General features: G+C 48.0%; 1 protein-coding gene across 1 annotated transcript in view; it reads left to right on the top strand.

The window, feature by feature from the left end:
- raph1a (Ras association (RalGDS/AF-6) and pleckstrin homology domains 1a) overlaps positions 1-16819 on the top strand; it is an 86802-nt gene extending 69983 nt beyond the window's left edge. The window contains 12 exon segments of the mRNA XM_084478217.1: positions 352-436; positions 1814-1935; positions 2684-2749; positions 5771-5914; positions 6422-6532; positions 7680-7778; positions 9998-10118; positions 10229-10350; positions 13871-13973; positions 14439-15160; positions 15209-15661; positions 15663-16819. Coding sequence (XP_084334343.1) covers positions 352-436; positions 1814-1935; positions 2684-2749; positions 5771-5914; positions 6422-6532; positions 7680-7778; positions 9998-10118; positions 10229-10350; positions 13871-13973; positions 14439-15160; positions 15209-15661; positions 15663-15851 — 2337 coding nt within the window. The 3' untranslated portion in view covers positions 15852-16819.
- The last annotated feature ends 335 nt before the right edge of the window (positions 16820-17154 follow it).

Here is a 17154-nt window from a genome sequence, read left to right as displayed (position 1 = left end):
CCTGATACTAACTTGATAGTTACAGTTTCTTCTTAACGGCCAGCTGAGCTCCCTGTGTTGTCCCTGTGTGTAATGATAATGACACACAGTACTACCAGTAGTATCAGTGTGTGTAATGATAATGACACACAGTACTACCAGTAGTATCAGTGTGTGTAACGATAATGACACACAGTACTACCAGTAGTATCAGTGTGTGTAATGATAATGACACACAGTACTACCAGTAGTATCAGCGTGTGTAATGATAATGACACACAGTACTACCAGTAGTATCAGCGTGTGTAATGAAATGATAATGACACACAGTACTACCAGTAGTACTACTTATCCTGATCATGTATTCTGCAGGTTCTGGACAATCTCCTGGATAAGTCTCATTGTGGCTTCAGTCCCGACTGGTCTCTCGTGGAGACCATCCACGAACTGCAGATGGGTAAACACACACACACACACACACACACACACACACACACACACACACACACACACACACACACGCACGTACACATACAGACACTCACAACATATTTATGTATGTTATATATATTATATATATATATATATATATATATATATATATATATATATTTAAGCAATAGATCACGACAGGCTGTGGTATACGCTCATTAGGCGACCCCCTTAACTGTACGTAAGTATGGCGAAATGAAAGTCGTAGACACCCTCAATTTTGAAAAAGCGAGAACGTCGGAAAAGCATTTTTTTTAACAAATACAAAAAAGTAGTCCCTCCTGGCTGCCTGCAAAGTGTACGGCGGTTGCTATGCAATACACCGTCCTTCAGAGAGAAGGCTAGAGACGGTAGCTTGGTTCACCAGCAATTTAGCCTACTATCGAGTTCACTCACCGTGTGCCTATTGCTTTACAACATTTCCACCCTATCCAGCAATCAACATATTTTTAGGCTTCAGTGAACTATGCTATTGCTTTTATATATAAATAAACAACAGTTCAAGTGGTGATAGTTCAGCGGAGTGATACTGAACTATGTAAACTGAACGGGCGTCATAGCTGTGTGTATACGCTCAATATACAACAGTTGGGAACCAATCAGATTGCTTGATTTAAGCCACCCGTTTTATAAATATGTTTATTCCACGGCTCTTCTCAATACTGTGTTCACTTGCATGGGCGTTCCCGACTTCCGGTGGTGAATTATTTTTCAATAATGACTGTTGCTAAGCATATAATGACCGCTGTCACTCCGCAAGTAGTCCGGTAACTTATCAACCCCAGTGTACTCGGTTGCTAAGCGACGTCAACGTCTTTGGCGGACTATTTCTCTGCTGATCAACACTACGAATGCTGCTAACAAATAAATTGTAAAAAGACATGAAATTATTTTTTCCTTTTAGCAAGTAGCCCTGTAATAAGTGGGATAATGTATAGAACGCCGCCGGCTTCGTCCTGTCGGGAAAATAAACCCAGACAGGACAAAGCGGACACCGACGTGAAGCGGAGGGGTCTTGCTTCACCCTGAAGGGGCTTATTATTATAACGACGGCCGTTCTTTACATTATCCCTTACTTATGTCTATGTATATATGTATGTATGTATATATAAACACACACAGACACACATTCTGAAGGACGGAGCAGTACTGCGGTTAATCTAACCTACAGCTGTAGCGCCGTGTCCTGTATACTGTGTATGTCCAATCTGTGTGTCTGTGTGTGTCTGTGTGTGCGTGTGTGTGTGCGTGTGTGTGTGTGTGCGTGTGCGTGTGTGCATGTGTGCGTGCGTGCGTGCATGCGTGCATGCGTGCGTGTGTGTGTGTGTGCGTGTGTGTATAGAGCGTGTTTTTGAGGACCATGAGAACGTGGTGGAGAACCTCCTGAACTGGACGAGAGACGGTCAGAACCGCCTCATGTTCACCGAGCGCATGGAGAAGTACGCCGTGTTCAAGAACCCTCAGGTACGTCACTGAGCTGAGAGCAGGCCTCAGGTACGTCACTGAGCTGAGAGCAGGCCTCAGGTACGTCACTGAGCTGAGAGCAGGCCTCAGGTACGTCACTGAGCTGAGAGCAGGCCTCAGGTACGTCACTGAGCTGAGAGCAGGCCTCAGGTACGTCACTGAGCTGAGAGCAGGCCTCAGGTACGTCACTGAGCTGAGAGCAGGCCATGTGGGGGCGGGGACAGAGCCCGCTCCATGGCACCATCTGACACAACCTATTGGCCAGTCTTTGTCACATGACCCGCTGTGGTCCACGTGGTGGGGGCCCCAGGCTGTGGTCCCTCTGGGGGCCCCGGGCTGTGGTCCCTCTGGGGGCCCCAGGCTGTGGTCCACGTGGTGGGGGCCCCGGGCTGTGGTCCCTCTGGGGGCCCCAGGCTGTGGTCCCTCTGGGGGCCCCGAGCTGTGGTCCCTCTGGGGGCCCCGGGCTGTGGTCCCTCTGGGGGCCCCAGGCTGTTCAGACCAGGACCTTGGTTTTCATATATCTTCATCAAGACTATCTGATGTACACACATCAACATAGTGCCTCTCACAAACACCTCCTGAAACATCTTAGGGGAACCAGTGGTAGGACTGTGTCATATAGTGGGAACCACTATATGAGTGGTGTTTATTTGTGTATAGCTACATGATATTGTGTGTATTTGTGTATAGCTACATGATATCGTGTGTATTTGTGTATAGCTACATGATATTGTGTGCATTTGTGTAGAACTACTTGTTGGGGCGGAAGGAGACGTGTGAGATGGCCGACCGGAATAAAGAAGCCTTACTAGAGGTGATCATCATTGATTTACCTTAACTTCCCTCTGCCTCTTTCTCCCCCCTACCTCCCAACACTCTACTGCCCTCTTACACTCTACTGCCCTTTAACAAACACTCTACTGTCCTCTAACACTCTACTGCCCTCTAACAAACACTCTACTGTCCTCTTACACTCTACTGCCCTCTAACAAACACTCTACTGCCCTCTAACACTCTACTGCCTTCTACTTCTTGAATTAATTTTGATTAATCACAATCCTAAATATTCAAATTTTCTGTGTACTGTTCTCAGAATAGAAAGATAAATGACAAGAAGCGGATATTACATTTGTTTTTTATTTATGACAAATCCAAAAAAATTCTAAACAATTCTAAACAATTTTGGCAACTTAGCCATTGCTCTTTTTTTTTCTAGCAAATACAGTATAGGTGAATGGAACGTTTTTCTTTTTGAACAAACAACTCCACTTTCACACAATAACATGTGGCCCTTTTACCTTTTATTTATTCATCTTTTAGCTGTCGACGGGTCAGTCAGCCAATCAGATCACGGTTATGCAAATACACTAGTGTGCCGCTACTTGGTCTTTGTGATACAAACCGCCGTGGAAATGTCAAAAAGCCGGCTGGCAGCGGAGGATTTAAGAATGGATTCAAGAATTGGGCGATTGCTGTGGTACACGTAGAGGGGCAACACTGTCAACAACACTGTCAACACTGTCAATAACAACAACAAGCAGGAAGACGCAGGAAAAAGCCGGCTTTATAACGCCTGGTGCAAGGAGAGCGCAAGGAGAGTGTCGCCCCTGTACGTGTACAGCGATTTGATTGGCGGCCGGCTGCGTCCACAAAGACTCCTCTCCCATACGTCAGACACGCCCTCGCCCATCCGTCAACTGACGGAGGTAGTGTGAACGAGGCGTCAGCCATGCTGTTTACGCAACGAGGAATGAACGCGCCGGGGGTTGAATTGAGCCACCCGTTTTATAAATATAAAATAAATATAAAATATAAAATATATATAAAATATATAAATGTGATTAAAGTCTATAAGATATAATTTCATTGAATTGAAGTGAAAATTTAATTTAAATACATTAATATTAATATGAAATCTAAAACATTGACCATTATTATATATTGAATACCAAGTTAGTTGGTAGTAAAAATATATACTCTCATGGAATAGAATGAATGGATCTAGCAACCAGAGCTTAGCATCTGTCCTGCTCGCCTCACCCATATATTTATTAAAGTAATGATATTCACTTGTATCTGGAACATTGCAGTAGGAAGCTGTCAACTGGGGACTTAATGTCTTTATGTTCACTCAATGTCTCTGCCCTAGACCCTTTTAAGTTAACTCAGTGCCAATGTCAACGTTTACCTCTGTCTGCCCGGGGAATACCAGGGATTGTGGATATTCGTAGAAATTTGTAGAACTTTGTAGACTGTTTTTTTCCAAACAAAGCAGTTAAATCCGAGTCTCCGCCTATACCACTCTCCAGAAATATTTTAAAGAGTATGGATGTGACCCATTTGTGATTATTTTCAATGATAATGATATAAGCTCTGTTGTACATGAAATGTGCCTCACACCATGGACTTATATATAAACATTTCCTCCAAGCGCAACCCTCTCTCGGACATCAACATCAACCGCTGCACAGCTCAACACATCTACACAAACCCTCTGGGGTGGGCCTCATGAGAAGACCACACTCCGTCCATTCACCAACAACCCTTTCACCAACAACCCTTCCACCAACAACCCTTTCACCAACAAGCCTTTCACCAACAACCCTTTCACCAACAACCCTTTCACTAACAACCCTTTCACCAACAACCCTTTCACCAACAACCCTTTCACCAGCAAGCCTTTCACCAACAACCCTTTCACCAACAACCCTTTCACCAACAACCCTTTCACCAACAACCTTTTCACTAACAACCCTTTCACCAACAACCCTATTTAGAGGATTCAATTAAAACAGGGTTTCTCTTTTTTATGTTTAAAGTGTATAATAGCGAATAACGAATGGCAGTTTGCGGATTTGGCAGATTATGATAAGTGGGTGTTCGTCCTGTAATGCATCCATGTTTTGGAGAAGTTTGATTCTGAGGTAGTTTCCCTGTTCGATAACTCAAAGTTTGAGTCCACTCTTTCTGAGAAACAACAACTGCAAACTGTCATGTTATCATAAAAAATGTTGTAAGCAAACATTGACTTGTAGAGCCCATTGGAGAAGAATGATCAATACATGTAACAGATAGGATAATTATAGGTCTATGATGGTAGTTTACCACTATGATCAATACATATAACAGATAGGATAATTATAGATCTATGATGGTAGTTTACCACTAGTGATGATCAATACATGTAACAGAAAGTGATAATTATAGATCTATGTATCTTCTTTGTGCCTTTAAACACCTGAGGCAAAAAGGCTCAGCTCGTCAGGAGCAGTCAGGGTGAGGCCTCTTGCTCAGGGACACCACGACACTCAGCTAGGAGGAGCAGCAACCTTGCGGTTACCAGCCGACCCGCTCTACCTCCTGAGCTAATGCCGCCCCTCTCTCTCTCTCTGTAGGAGCACATAGTATTGTGGGTATCTCTCTCTCTCTGTAGGAGCACATAGTGTTGTGGGTATCTCTCTCTCTCTCTCTCTCTCTCTCTCTCTCTCTCTCTCTCTCTGTAGGAGCACATAGTGTTGTGGGTATCTCTCTCTCTCTCTCTCTCTCTCTCTCTCTCTCTCTCTCTCTGTAGGAGCACATAGTGTTCTGGGTATCTCTCTCTCTCTCTCTCTCTCTCTCTGTAGGAGCACATAGTGTTCTGGGTATCTCTCTCTCTCTCTCTCTCTCTCTCTCTGTAGGAGCACATAGTGTTGTGGGTATCTCTCTCTCTCTCTCTCGCTCTCTCTCTCTCTGTAGGAGCACATAGTGTTGTGGGTATCTCTCTCTTTCTCTCTCTCTCTCTCTCTCTGTAGGAGCACATAGTGTTGTGGGTCTCACTCTCTCTCTCTCTCTGTAGGAGTGCTTTGGCGGGGGCTCGGTGTCCGTCCCGGAGATGGAGGGCGTGTTGTGGCTGAAGGAGGACGGGAAGAAGTCCTGGAAGAAGCGCTACTTCCTGCTGCGAGCGTCAGGGATCTACTACGTCCCCAAAGGGAAAGCCAAGGTCAGCCCTCCAATCACAGGCCCTAATGTAGACCCCGCCCATCACCATGACACCCAATCACAGGCCCTAATGTAGACCCCGCCCATCACCATGACACCCAATCACAGGCCCTAATGTAGACCCCGCCCATCACCATGACACCCAATCACAGGTCCTAATGTAGACCCCGCCCATCTCCATGACACCAATCACACGCCCTAATGTAGACCCCGCCCATCACCATGACACCCAATCACAGGCCCTAATGTAGACCCCGCCCATCACCATGACACCCAATCACAGGCCCTAATGTAGACCCCGCTCATCACCATGACACCCAATCACAGGCCCTAATGTAGACCCTGCCCATCACCATGACACCCAATCACACGCCCTAATGTAGACCCCACCCATCACCATGACACCCAATCACACGCCTAATGTAGACCCCGCCAATCACACAGCACTGAACACCTTTATTCTAACATGGTTCTTGTTGTGCCCTCTGCGTGCCCGGTGTGAATGCAGGCGTCCAGGGACCTGGTGTGTTTCCTCCAGCTTCACCATGTAAACATCTACTACGGTCAGGACTACCGGAGCAAATACAAAGCGCCCAGCGACTACTGCCTGGTGCTGAAGGTAAGACCTTCTGCCCTCTGCCGTGACACACCAGACCTTATAACGCTCTGACAGGGCTCACATTACATCCACCCTCCACTGGAGCGCTCCACCACCAGACCTTATGACGCTCTGACAGGGCTCACACTACATCCACCCTCCACTGGAGCGCTCCACCACCAGACCGCCATACTGAAGTTAAGACATTAGTTTGAGGGCTTACAAAAGGAAAGGCCTACAAAGGTTAGTAGGAGAAAGGTAGGATAAAATAATAATAATGGCAACACTGACATTCAACTTCTTAATTATATCATTATGAAAGAACAAATAATAATCACTCAGTTCAGAACTCTAATCTGCCCATGTTGCACACTGTTTTTTTATAGGCACTGTTAAACAATTTAAGAGACTTAAAGGGGCACTAAGTAGAGTGATGACACTTTTCACACAGAGCAGAGGGGAGATCCACATATTGATGTAAGAATGATTCATCAAGAAGCACACAATTAAGAACTCTACACACACACACTCGCTGCCTAAGCATTTTATATATTAGCCTATTGTACATTTGATTGATTTGTTTGAGACTTTATATATAAAGTATGAAATATTTATTACGTTTATATTTTATATTTTCTTTGTTTCAGGTTGACAGAATATGCACAATTGTATCAGCAATGATGAATTCAGTGAGACCTTCAACATTTCCCCTTTTCTGCTTCCTAATCTCAACAGCTCATTGAGAGCTGATTTATTTCACATGAGTCCTTTTCCCCCATTGGAAAGGTTTCACACATATTTCCACGAGTGCCACACGATGTCCTTGATATGAGGAAAGAATGTGTTGAATATCGATATCAGCGATCTAATGTCCAGTTTTTACAATGTAGACAGCTGTCCTTTTTCAACAAGCCAAGCGAACATCCTGAAACTAAAATCACTGCAGTGTGCTTCTTTTGAACCTTCCTTAACCTGTTGAATTATAACCTTGTAGGAAGGAACAAACAATAAAGAATGAAGCTGAGAACTTTAGCTCTGCGTGCCTCTAAGACACCACCTCTGTCCTCCAGTACTCATAGTCTCCATATGAACCTCTGTGTGTGTGTGTGTGTGTGTGTGTGTGTGTATGTGTGTGTGTGTGTGTGTGTGTGTGTGTGTGTGTGTGCAGCATCCTCAGATACAGAAGAAGTCTCAGTACATCAAGTATCTGTGCTGTGATGACGTCAGAACACTCCAACAGTGGGTCAACAGTATTCGTATCGCCAAGGTAACAAATTAACTTTACTCACTGTTTGTGTTATTTAAGCAATAGATCACGACAGGCTGTGGTATACGGTCATTATACCACAGTTAAGGGGCGTTGTCCGTCCCGACGCGCAGCGGAGGGACGGCGACCCCCTTAACTGTGGTATAATGACCGTATACCACTGACTGAAGTGATCTATTGCTTTTATAAAACAGTTACGTAAGTATGGCAAAATTAAAGTCATAGACACCCTCAATTTTGAAAAAGCGAGAAAGTCGGAAAAGCATTTTTTTAACGAATACAGAAAAGTAGTCCCTCCTGGCTGCCTGCAAAGTGTGCGGCGGTTGCTATGCAACACACTGTAGCGTCCTTCAGAGAGAAGGCTAGAGACGGTAGCTTGGTTCGCCGGCAATTTAGCCTACTATCGAGTTCGAGTGAACTCAATAGAATAGAAGGCTAAATTGCCGGCGACTGTGTGCCTATTGCTTTACAACATTTCCACCCTCTCCAGCAATCAACATGTTTTTAGGCTTCAGTGAACTATGCTATTGCTTTTATATATAAATAAACAACAGTTCAAGTTAGGCGCGGAGTGATACTGAACTCTGTAAACTGAACGGGCGTCATAGCTGTGTGTATACTCTCAATATACAACAGTTGGGAACCAATCAGATCGCTTGATTTAAGCCACCCGTTTTATAAATAGCTATATATCGTCTGAGTGTGTGTGTGTGTGTGTGTGCGTGTGTTTAATTACACTGTAGTATTATAGTACAATATAGTACGCAGTATTATACATAGTATATAATACTTATACAGTAGTATACAGTATAGTACAATTCATCCATAGTAATTTGTGTATTATATAATCAGAGTTGTATATAATATATAGTAATTTGTGTATTAAATAATCTGAGTTTAATCTGAATCTGAGTTGTATATAATATGTATTAATCTGTCAGTCTGTGAGTTGTATTTTAGCTGTAGTAATATGTGTATTAGACTATCTGTGTCAGTCTGTGAGTTGTATTTTATTTGTAGTAATATGTGTATTAAACAATCTGTGTCAATCTGTGAGTTGTAAATAATATTAAGTAATCGTGCATTAAATAATCAGTGAGTTGTATATAATACATAGTAATCTGTGTATTGTATAATGTGTGAGTTGTATATAATCTGTAGTAATCTGTGTATTACATCGTCTGAGTTGTATATAATCCATAGTAATCTGTGTGTTATATAATCTGTTCATCTGTGGGTTGTATATACTCTATAATAGTTGATAATAATAGTTGAATTGTATCATATGTTAATCTGTGAGCTGTTTATACTCTGTGGTAATCTGAGTATTATATAACCTGTTAATCTGTGAGTGGTAAATACATAAGGGATAATGTATAGAACGCCTGTCATTATCGGGAAAAAAGCCCTGACAGGTCTTGCTTTGCCCTGTCTGGGCTTATTTTCGATAATGACGGCGACGTTCTATACATTATCCTGCTTATTACACGGCTACTTGCTAAAACGAAAAAATAACTTCACACAATGTGTCTTATTACAATTGATTTGTCAGCATTCGTAGTGTTGATCAGCAGAGAAATAGTCCGCCAAAGACGTTGACGTCGCTAAGCAACCGAGTATGCTGGGGTTGATAAGTTACCAGACGGACTACATGCAGATTGATAAGAACGTCATTATTGAAAATTATAAAACGGGTGTCTTAAATCAAGCGATCTGATTGGTTCCTAACTGTTGTATAATGAGCGTATACACAGCTATGACGCCCGTTCAGTTTACAGAGTTCAGTATCACTCCGCGCCTAACTTGAACTGTTGTTTATTTATATATAAAAGCAATAGCATAGTTCACTGAAGCCTAAAAATATGTTGATTGATGGAGAGGGTGGAAATGTTGTAAGGGGGTCGCCGTTCCTCCGCTGCGCGTCAGGACGGACAACGCCCCTTAACTGTGGTATAATGAGAACATACCACAGCCTGTCGTGATCTATTGCTTAAATAATTCACCACAGGAAATTGGGAAGGCCCATGCAAGTGAACGGAGCATTCCACAGCATTGAGAAGAGTCGTGTATTAATCTGTAATAATAGTTGTATAATATCATCTGTTAATCTGTGAGTTTTATATACTCTGTAATAACAGCTGTATAATATCATCTGTTAATCTGGGAGTTTGATATACTCTGTAATAACAGTTGTATCATATCATCTGTGTTGACCTCAGTACGGGAAGCAGCTGTACCTGAATTTCCAAGAGGCCACTAGAAGATCAGACGCAGCATACGATTGGTCCTCACTGTCTTCTTCCTCCATCCAATCAGGATCCAGCAACTCAAGCCTGCCAGGTACCTGTCGGTCTGTCTGTCTGTCTGTCTGTCTGTCTGTCTGTCTCTCTAGCGCCCTGCCTGTCTGTCCGTCTGTTTGGGGTTAAAGGTCACATGTCTGTCTCCTCCAGAGTCTCAGTCCAACCACTCCAGCCAATCAGACAGTGGCGTCTCAGAGATGACATCATCAGGCCACGCCCGCTCTCAGAGTGCGGTCAGTTCCGTCTTCTCTGAGGCATGGAGGAGAGGAGAGGTACACACACACACACACACACACACACACACACACACACACAGAGCCTATTATGTCTCACGCAACAACACAAACTGTGCAAGTATCCACAACCAAGTGAATCAGTAGATAAATAGATAGTTCTAGTTATATTATAACTATTAACATTAATCAGTAGATCAGTAGATAGTTCTAGTTATATTTTGGGTACTGCCTATGACTGCTGACACAGAACAGTATGTGGCTGTTTGCTTACAGTTCTTCTTATTGAGTCCAGCAATTTGCAATCCTCTAACACAGAGTCTATGAACGTGTCCAAGGCTACCGTAGATTAGTCCATAGTTTTGTGCTATAACCACCTACTGTCAAAGCATGTATTAAAGGCTGGTATTTGAACATTTCTTCAGAGGTCCATATACATTTCAAAGCAGCAACCCACTTCCAGTATCACAATGTTTTTTAAAAGATCATCAACAACAACAATGTCAGGAGTATTTGGAGAGCCTCTAAGAACACTTTCTAGGGAGTTATCATTTAAATGTATGAACCAGTTAAGTTGTATTTTGTTGTTTGTATGTATTCTGCTTAGTCCATGTACTTTGCGTAGTTCATTCGCTGTAATGTCAACAATGCCATCGTGACGGGCAGTGTATCGTCCTTTAAATGCGGGACATCCGTTCAATATGTGCGCTGTTCTAATTGTTTATCGTTATGTAATAAGCAGAATGCTTCATGACGGTTTGGAAACCATAGAGAAAGGTTATATTGAGTGGGGGAGTGCTTGCAGTCTAGCTTTATTACAGATTTTAGAATGCCTGCGTTAACGGCTGGATTATGGAGCGCCGAGTGTGACACTGCTGGGTCTGCACAATGTAGGCATGATGCCAGTTTACCCTGGAGGCGCAGGTGCACCCAGTGAGTGAAGGTGTTGTAGGATTTCATACCTGTGTGTCCGGCTGTCCAGCGTTTTGCTGGAATTATCATGATGTAGAGTCGCTTCAGCATGCACATTTAAGTCCATGATTAACTCCTCGCTGACGCTTACCTGGTGTCCGCTTATGTGTACCCAATCTAGCTGTATGTTATTGTTATTACACAAATCATTCAGATCAGGCCAGTCTGAGCGCACTCCAAATCCTGTGGCCCTGGTGTCCAGCTCCCCACTGGCTTTCTCTCTGAAGTTCTCCATGAGGGGCGAGGGGGATCTTGTGTTTGCGTAGGTCCAGCAGCAGTGAGCCCCATTGCTCCAACTGTCGGCTTGTGGTTATTCAGCATGCGCAGCAGATGACTTCCTGGTGGCTGTATAAATCCATTCCATGTTGGGGGCCCCAAGCCCCCTCTCTGATTTGTTCATTAAAATAATACTCCTTGTTGTGGTTGTGTTAAGATGTATGTCTTATTGTTCAGTTCTTTCAACGTTTTTTTGGCAATGTGCACATTGGCAAACAGGTGTTGGAATTTGGAGAGGGCTATGTCCCGACCTGCCTGAAGGTTCCTACAGGTCGGCAGGGGGCATTGATTAGTCCAATCTGGCAGAACATTCGTTGCAGATGTCTCCTACCTGTTCATTCACCTGCCACATTAAACTTATGGCCGAGATAGCTGTAAGTTTGGTGTCTTTCGTAGATACGAATCTTGCTGGCAGCTATTGAGAATGAGGGAGGGTGGTCATGCTTGGCCCTATACCATCTGTTGCCACCGCTGCGCCGTTTGTAGAGAACCGCGCTGTTCTTCACCTCAAGCCCAGACCATCGCAGAAAGCGGTCGGTGTGTGACAGCATGTTTGTAATCACGTTCTCTTCTCTTGATGTGAGAAGGATGTGGTCAGCATAGGCCTGGACGGGCTGTGAGCGCAGGCTGGAGGGTTCCTGGTACAAAGCGCTGTGGTCTGTGTCCGGTTCACCCTGTTAGGGCTTATTTCCCGATAATGACCGGCGTTCTATACATTATCCCTTACATAGTAATATATAGTAGCACTGTCAGCAACGGGTGCATTATCATTATGAAGTGCAGAGCCTGTTCAAAGCGGCCTGTTAGGATAGGCTGATTGGCTGGCCTGGTGTGTGTTGGTAAACCGCTCATCCTAACAACCGCCCCCTAGACCGCCAGCCAATCAGCCCATCCTAACAGGCCGCTTTGAACAGGCTCTGCACTTCATAATGATAATGCACCCGTTGCTGACAGTGCTACTATATATTACTATGTAAGGGATAATGTATAGAATGCTGGTCATTATCAGGAAATAAGCCCTGACAGGGTGAACCGTAGACTGGGTATCCCCACCCCCCTGCCGGCGGTTGGAATGCGCCCTGCACATGGGGACGGCAAGGAACATGTTTCATCTTCCTGTTTCCTATCCCAATCCGTTTGGCACCAATCACCAAGCTGGCTTTTTTCACCTGGCGCGCTATTGGCTGGTTAAACACGATGACGACAGAGAAGCGGCGCAAGCAGCTTTGTGTTTACAATTTACATTCAACATGGCGGCCACCGAAGCGGAGCAACCGCTACCCGTTGATGCAGCTGTCGCTGCTGTTTTAAATGATTTCAGGGGCAAGTTTTCTTTGAAAGCTGAGCAGAAACTTGCCCTGGAGCAATTCCTCCAAAGAGAGGATGTATTTGCTTTACTGCCGACTGGTTTTGGTAAAAGTTTAATCTACCAGCTAGCCCCGCTGGTGGCCAATTGCTTGCAGCCATTTGAACTAAGCCCGCCTCTTGTGCAGGAGAAAATGACGGCACCCTTACCAGACCAAGTCCAATCTATGATTGGACTTGGTCTGGCAATAGCCAGGCTAGGTAAACCGGACACCGACGTGAAGCGGAGGGGTCTTGCTTCGCCCTGAAGGGGCTTATTTTAGATAATGACGGGCGACGTTCTGTACATTATCCCACTTATTACACGGCTACTTGCCAAAACGAAAAAATATTTTTTACAATTACCATTCGTAGTGTTGATCAGCAGAGAAATAGTCCGCCAAAGACGTTGACGTTACTTAGCAACCGAATCCGCTGGGGTTGATGAGTTACCGGACTACTTGCGGAGTGATACGAAAGACGTGAAAAAATTCACTTTCCTTGACAGCGGTTATTATATGCTTAGCAACGGTCGTTAAAATAATTCACCACCGGAAGTCGGGAAGGCCCATGCAAGTGAACAGCATTGAGAAGAGCTGTGGAATAAATATATTTAACTTTTTATAGCATTATGTTTATTTATGTGATGCTTTAAAGGACCACACTGGAAACCATCATAACATCTCTCCTGACTTCACTAAAACGGCCATTATCAATTGAGTATGATTCAATTTATCACTGGTACAGAGCGTCTGAGTCTGTACCTGGTGATTCACTGGTACAGAGCATCTGTACCTGGTGAATCACTGGTACAGAGCGTCTGAGGCTGTACCTGGTGATTCACTGGTACAGACCGTCTTCTGCTAGAACAAAGCGTTCTGTTTGAAGGACCAGAGCAGCCCGAGGCCTGAAGCTGATGTTGACCCTCTCTCTCGCTCTCTCTCTCTCTCTCTCTCTCTCTCTCTAGATGCTGAGGATTGACCCAATCAGTCGACCAATCCCAGTCCAGATACCCAGCATGCCTCAGTACCCCCCCTCTCAGACCCCCCCCTCTCGAAACAGCTACACGGGCAGCCCCTCCCCCTCCGAGGAGGGTCCCCCGTCCCCCCCCCCGCCTGGCTCCTCCCCCACGGCGCCCCCCGGGGTGCAGGTGAAGTACAGCACCCTGGCCCACCCCCTCCCCCGGGCCCAGTCTGCTGGGCCCCTCCCCCCCGCCGCCCCGCCCGACCGCCCCGGGTACAACACCCTGCCCGCTGCCTACTGCACCCCCCCGCCCCAAAGCCCTCCTGCCCTGACGCTGGCACCTCCCCCTCCCCCACCGCCAGAGGAGGAGGAGGAGGAGCTCCTCCCCCCTCCCCCCTCCCCTCCCTCGCCCCCCTCCCCCCCCCCCTCCTCTCTCTGTAACGCCGGCCTGCAGGAGTTCCTCTCCCACAAGTTCCCCCACATGGAGTACGACTTCAGCTCCCGCCAGGAGGACCCTCCCCCCCCTCCCCCTCCCCCTCCCCAGCTCTCCCCCCCCGCCTCCCTCCACTTCCTTCCCCCTGCTCCTCCCAAGGGCTTCAGCGGAGGCTTCCCGCCGCAGACCGCCCCCAAGCCCTCTGGCCCCTCCTCCCTCCCCCTCGCCGTCTCCCCCCTCTCCCCCCTCTCCCCCACTCCCCCGTCACACAGCCATGGACCAATGAGGAAGCAGCAGAGCTTCTCTGCAGGCCACTCCCCTAGCCAGCCCCCCCCCACCCTCCCCAAGCAGCACAGCCTCTCCTCCCGCCACCTCCCCCTCTCCACCCCCGCCTCCTCCCCCTCCTCTTCCTCCTCCACCTCCCTGGTTGCCGCGGCGACGTCCTCCCTGGTCAAACAGATCGTGAACCAGTTCCCGGGCCACTCCCCCCCCTCCTCCTCCGCCCCGCCCTCCCCCCCGGCCGTCAGAGCCAAGCCCCGCTGGGGGCGGGGGGGCAGCGTGGCGCTGCTCTCCCCCGAGTTCCCCCCTCCCCCCTCGGAGAGCGACCTCCCCCCTCCCCCCCCGGGGGTGGGGGGCTGCTCCTCCAGGCCGCGGCCCCCCGCCCCCCAGAGGGCCTCCTCCTCCTCCTCCTCCTCCCAGGAGGAGCGGCCCAAGAAGGTGGACAGCCTGGTCAGCCTGTTCGCCCCCACGCCCCCCCCCTGCTCCTCCGGCGCCGCCTCTCCCTCCAAAGACTCCTCCTCCTCCTGCGCCTCCTCCTGCGCTCCTCCCAAGCCGGGCAAGCTGCGGCTGGCGGCGCCGCCGGCGCCCCGCCAGCCCTCCCCCCCCTCCCCCCCGCTGCTCCACTCCTCCCCCGACTACTTCCCTCCCCCCCCCAGCGACTCTGAGCTCTTCCCTCCTCCTCCCCTCCACAGGGCCCAGGCGGCCCCCCCGCCCCCCCGCGTGGCCGTGGTCAACCCCCAGCCCCAGCAGCCCCCCCCCGCCCCCCCCGCGTCCTCCTGGAAGCAGGGCGGCTCTCTGAAGAAGGGGGCGGGCGCCGCGCTCAGCAGGAGGAGCAGCGGCGGCCCCCTTTCGCCTCCCCCTCTCTCCCAGACCCCGCCCCCCTCCCTCTCCTCCTACTGCCCCTCCCCCGCGGCGGCGGCGGCGGCGGCCGGCCTGGCGCTGCAGCCCCACTTCCTGGAGGACCTCAACCGCACGCTGAAGAGGAAGTCCGTGTCCCGGCACGGCGTCCTGGCTGCCGCCCGCCTCCTCCCCGCCGCCTCCAAGACGGAGCCCACGGGCACGGTGGACGACCTGGCCCTGCTGCCCCCCCCCCCCCCCGGAGCTGCTGCAGGGCCCCAAGGGGCCGGGCCACAGCCAGACCCTCTCCCGCCACCACGCCCGCTCCCAGTCCGCCAAACACGCCCCCATCTCAGGCTATGCAACGCTGCGCCGCGGGCCCCCGCCCGCCCCGCCCAAACGGGACCAGAACACCAAGCTGACCGGGGAGTGGTAGGGCCCCGGACCAGGACTCAGACCCCCGGACCAGGACTCAGACCGGCCCCCAGGCGGTCCGGAGCCCTGGACCAGGACTCAGACCGGCCCCCAGGCGGTCCGGAGCCCTGGACCAGGACTCAGACCGGCCCCCAGGCGGTCCGGAGCCCTGGACCAGGACTCAGACCGGCCCCCAGGCGGTCCGGAGCCCTGGACCAGGACTCAGACCGGCCCCCAGGCGGTCCGGAGCCCTGGACCAGGACTTGAGGACCAAGCTGACGTGTGTCCCTGTTGTCCTGGTGTTGACTCCTCATATATAATACCCTGATCATAGTAGAAGACCCACCCAGCTTTCCCAGGTTTAGCAGCTTAGCATTCAGACAGAACAGACGACGGACGAGGCTTAGTGCTCCCAGCAGGAGGAGGACGAGGGAGCGTTACCGTAGCAGCCAGTTCAGACCAGTGTGAGGTGGGGCCCACAGCGGAGGGGGCATTGCCATTTAAAGTTCAAATTGTGTGTTTTTATATCAGATTATTTAATACCTAAAAGCTATTGTTGTTTTTGAGTTCCTTTATGTTTCTAGGAAGTGTAGTACGGCCGTTGACGGGCAGTGAATCTGTGTTCTGGAAGTTGATCCATTGATCTGCTAGTTAACTAGCCTAGTTAACTAGCTTAGTGAGCTAGCCTACCACTTTCGTTAGCTCCACGAAGGAGGGGCTTCCTCCTTTCAACCAATTATATAACTTTATTCATGTTTAATCATCGATTATATATTCCTTGAGTCCCAAACCAGCTGACGGTAAACTATGCTAGTATTTAGTTAGCTTGTGTTTCGACTATAGATAGTCTTTTCTAGTGAGTTTGTAAAGTACCCTTTACAGGATCCGTTGTCTGAGACCATCTCATGATCTAAATGTGTTTCAGCACTCCAGACCCCCCCGGCTTCCTGATCCGTTCAGACGTATGCATGTCGTGTCTACATTGTCACTCCTGCCAAAATGAAATAATAATTATTATAATGTTTCAATTCTTGTTCACGTTTTTATTTATTTGGATTGATATTACAGCATTGGGTGAATAAAGTGAACCAAAACATAAAGGAGACAGAGGAGGTCAGATCTGAACATGAATCCTTTATCTTTGATCTATACATCTCTATCCTGATTGGCTGCAGACGCTCACATTTTCTGTTACTTTTCTGGTCAATAAAGGACAACTTTAACCTATTGAGCCAACTCTGCTGCACATAACCACTTAGACAATGTTCACACTCATAACACACATTACACACACACTCATATTACACACTAACATAACCTACACA

This window comes from Micromesistius poutassou (genome assembly GCF_964030765.1).
Source record: "Micromesistius poutassou genome assembly, chromosome: 14".
NCBI classification, from domain to species: Eukaryota; Metazoa; Chordata; class Actinopteri; order Gadiformes; family Gadidae; genus Micromesistius; species Micromesistius poutassou.
This window is presented reverse-complemented; position numbering and strand designations above follow the sequence as displayed.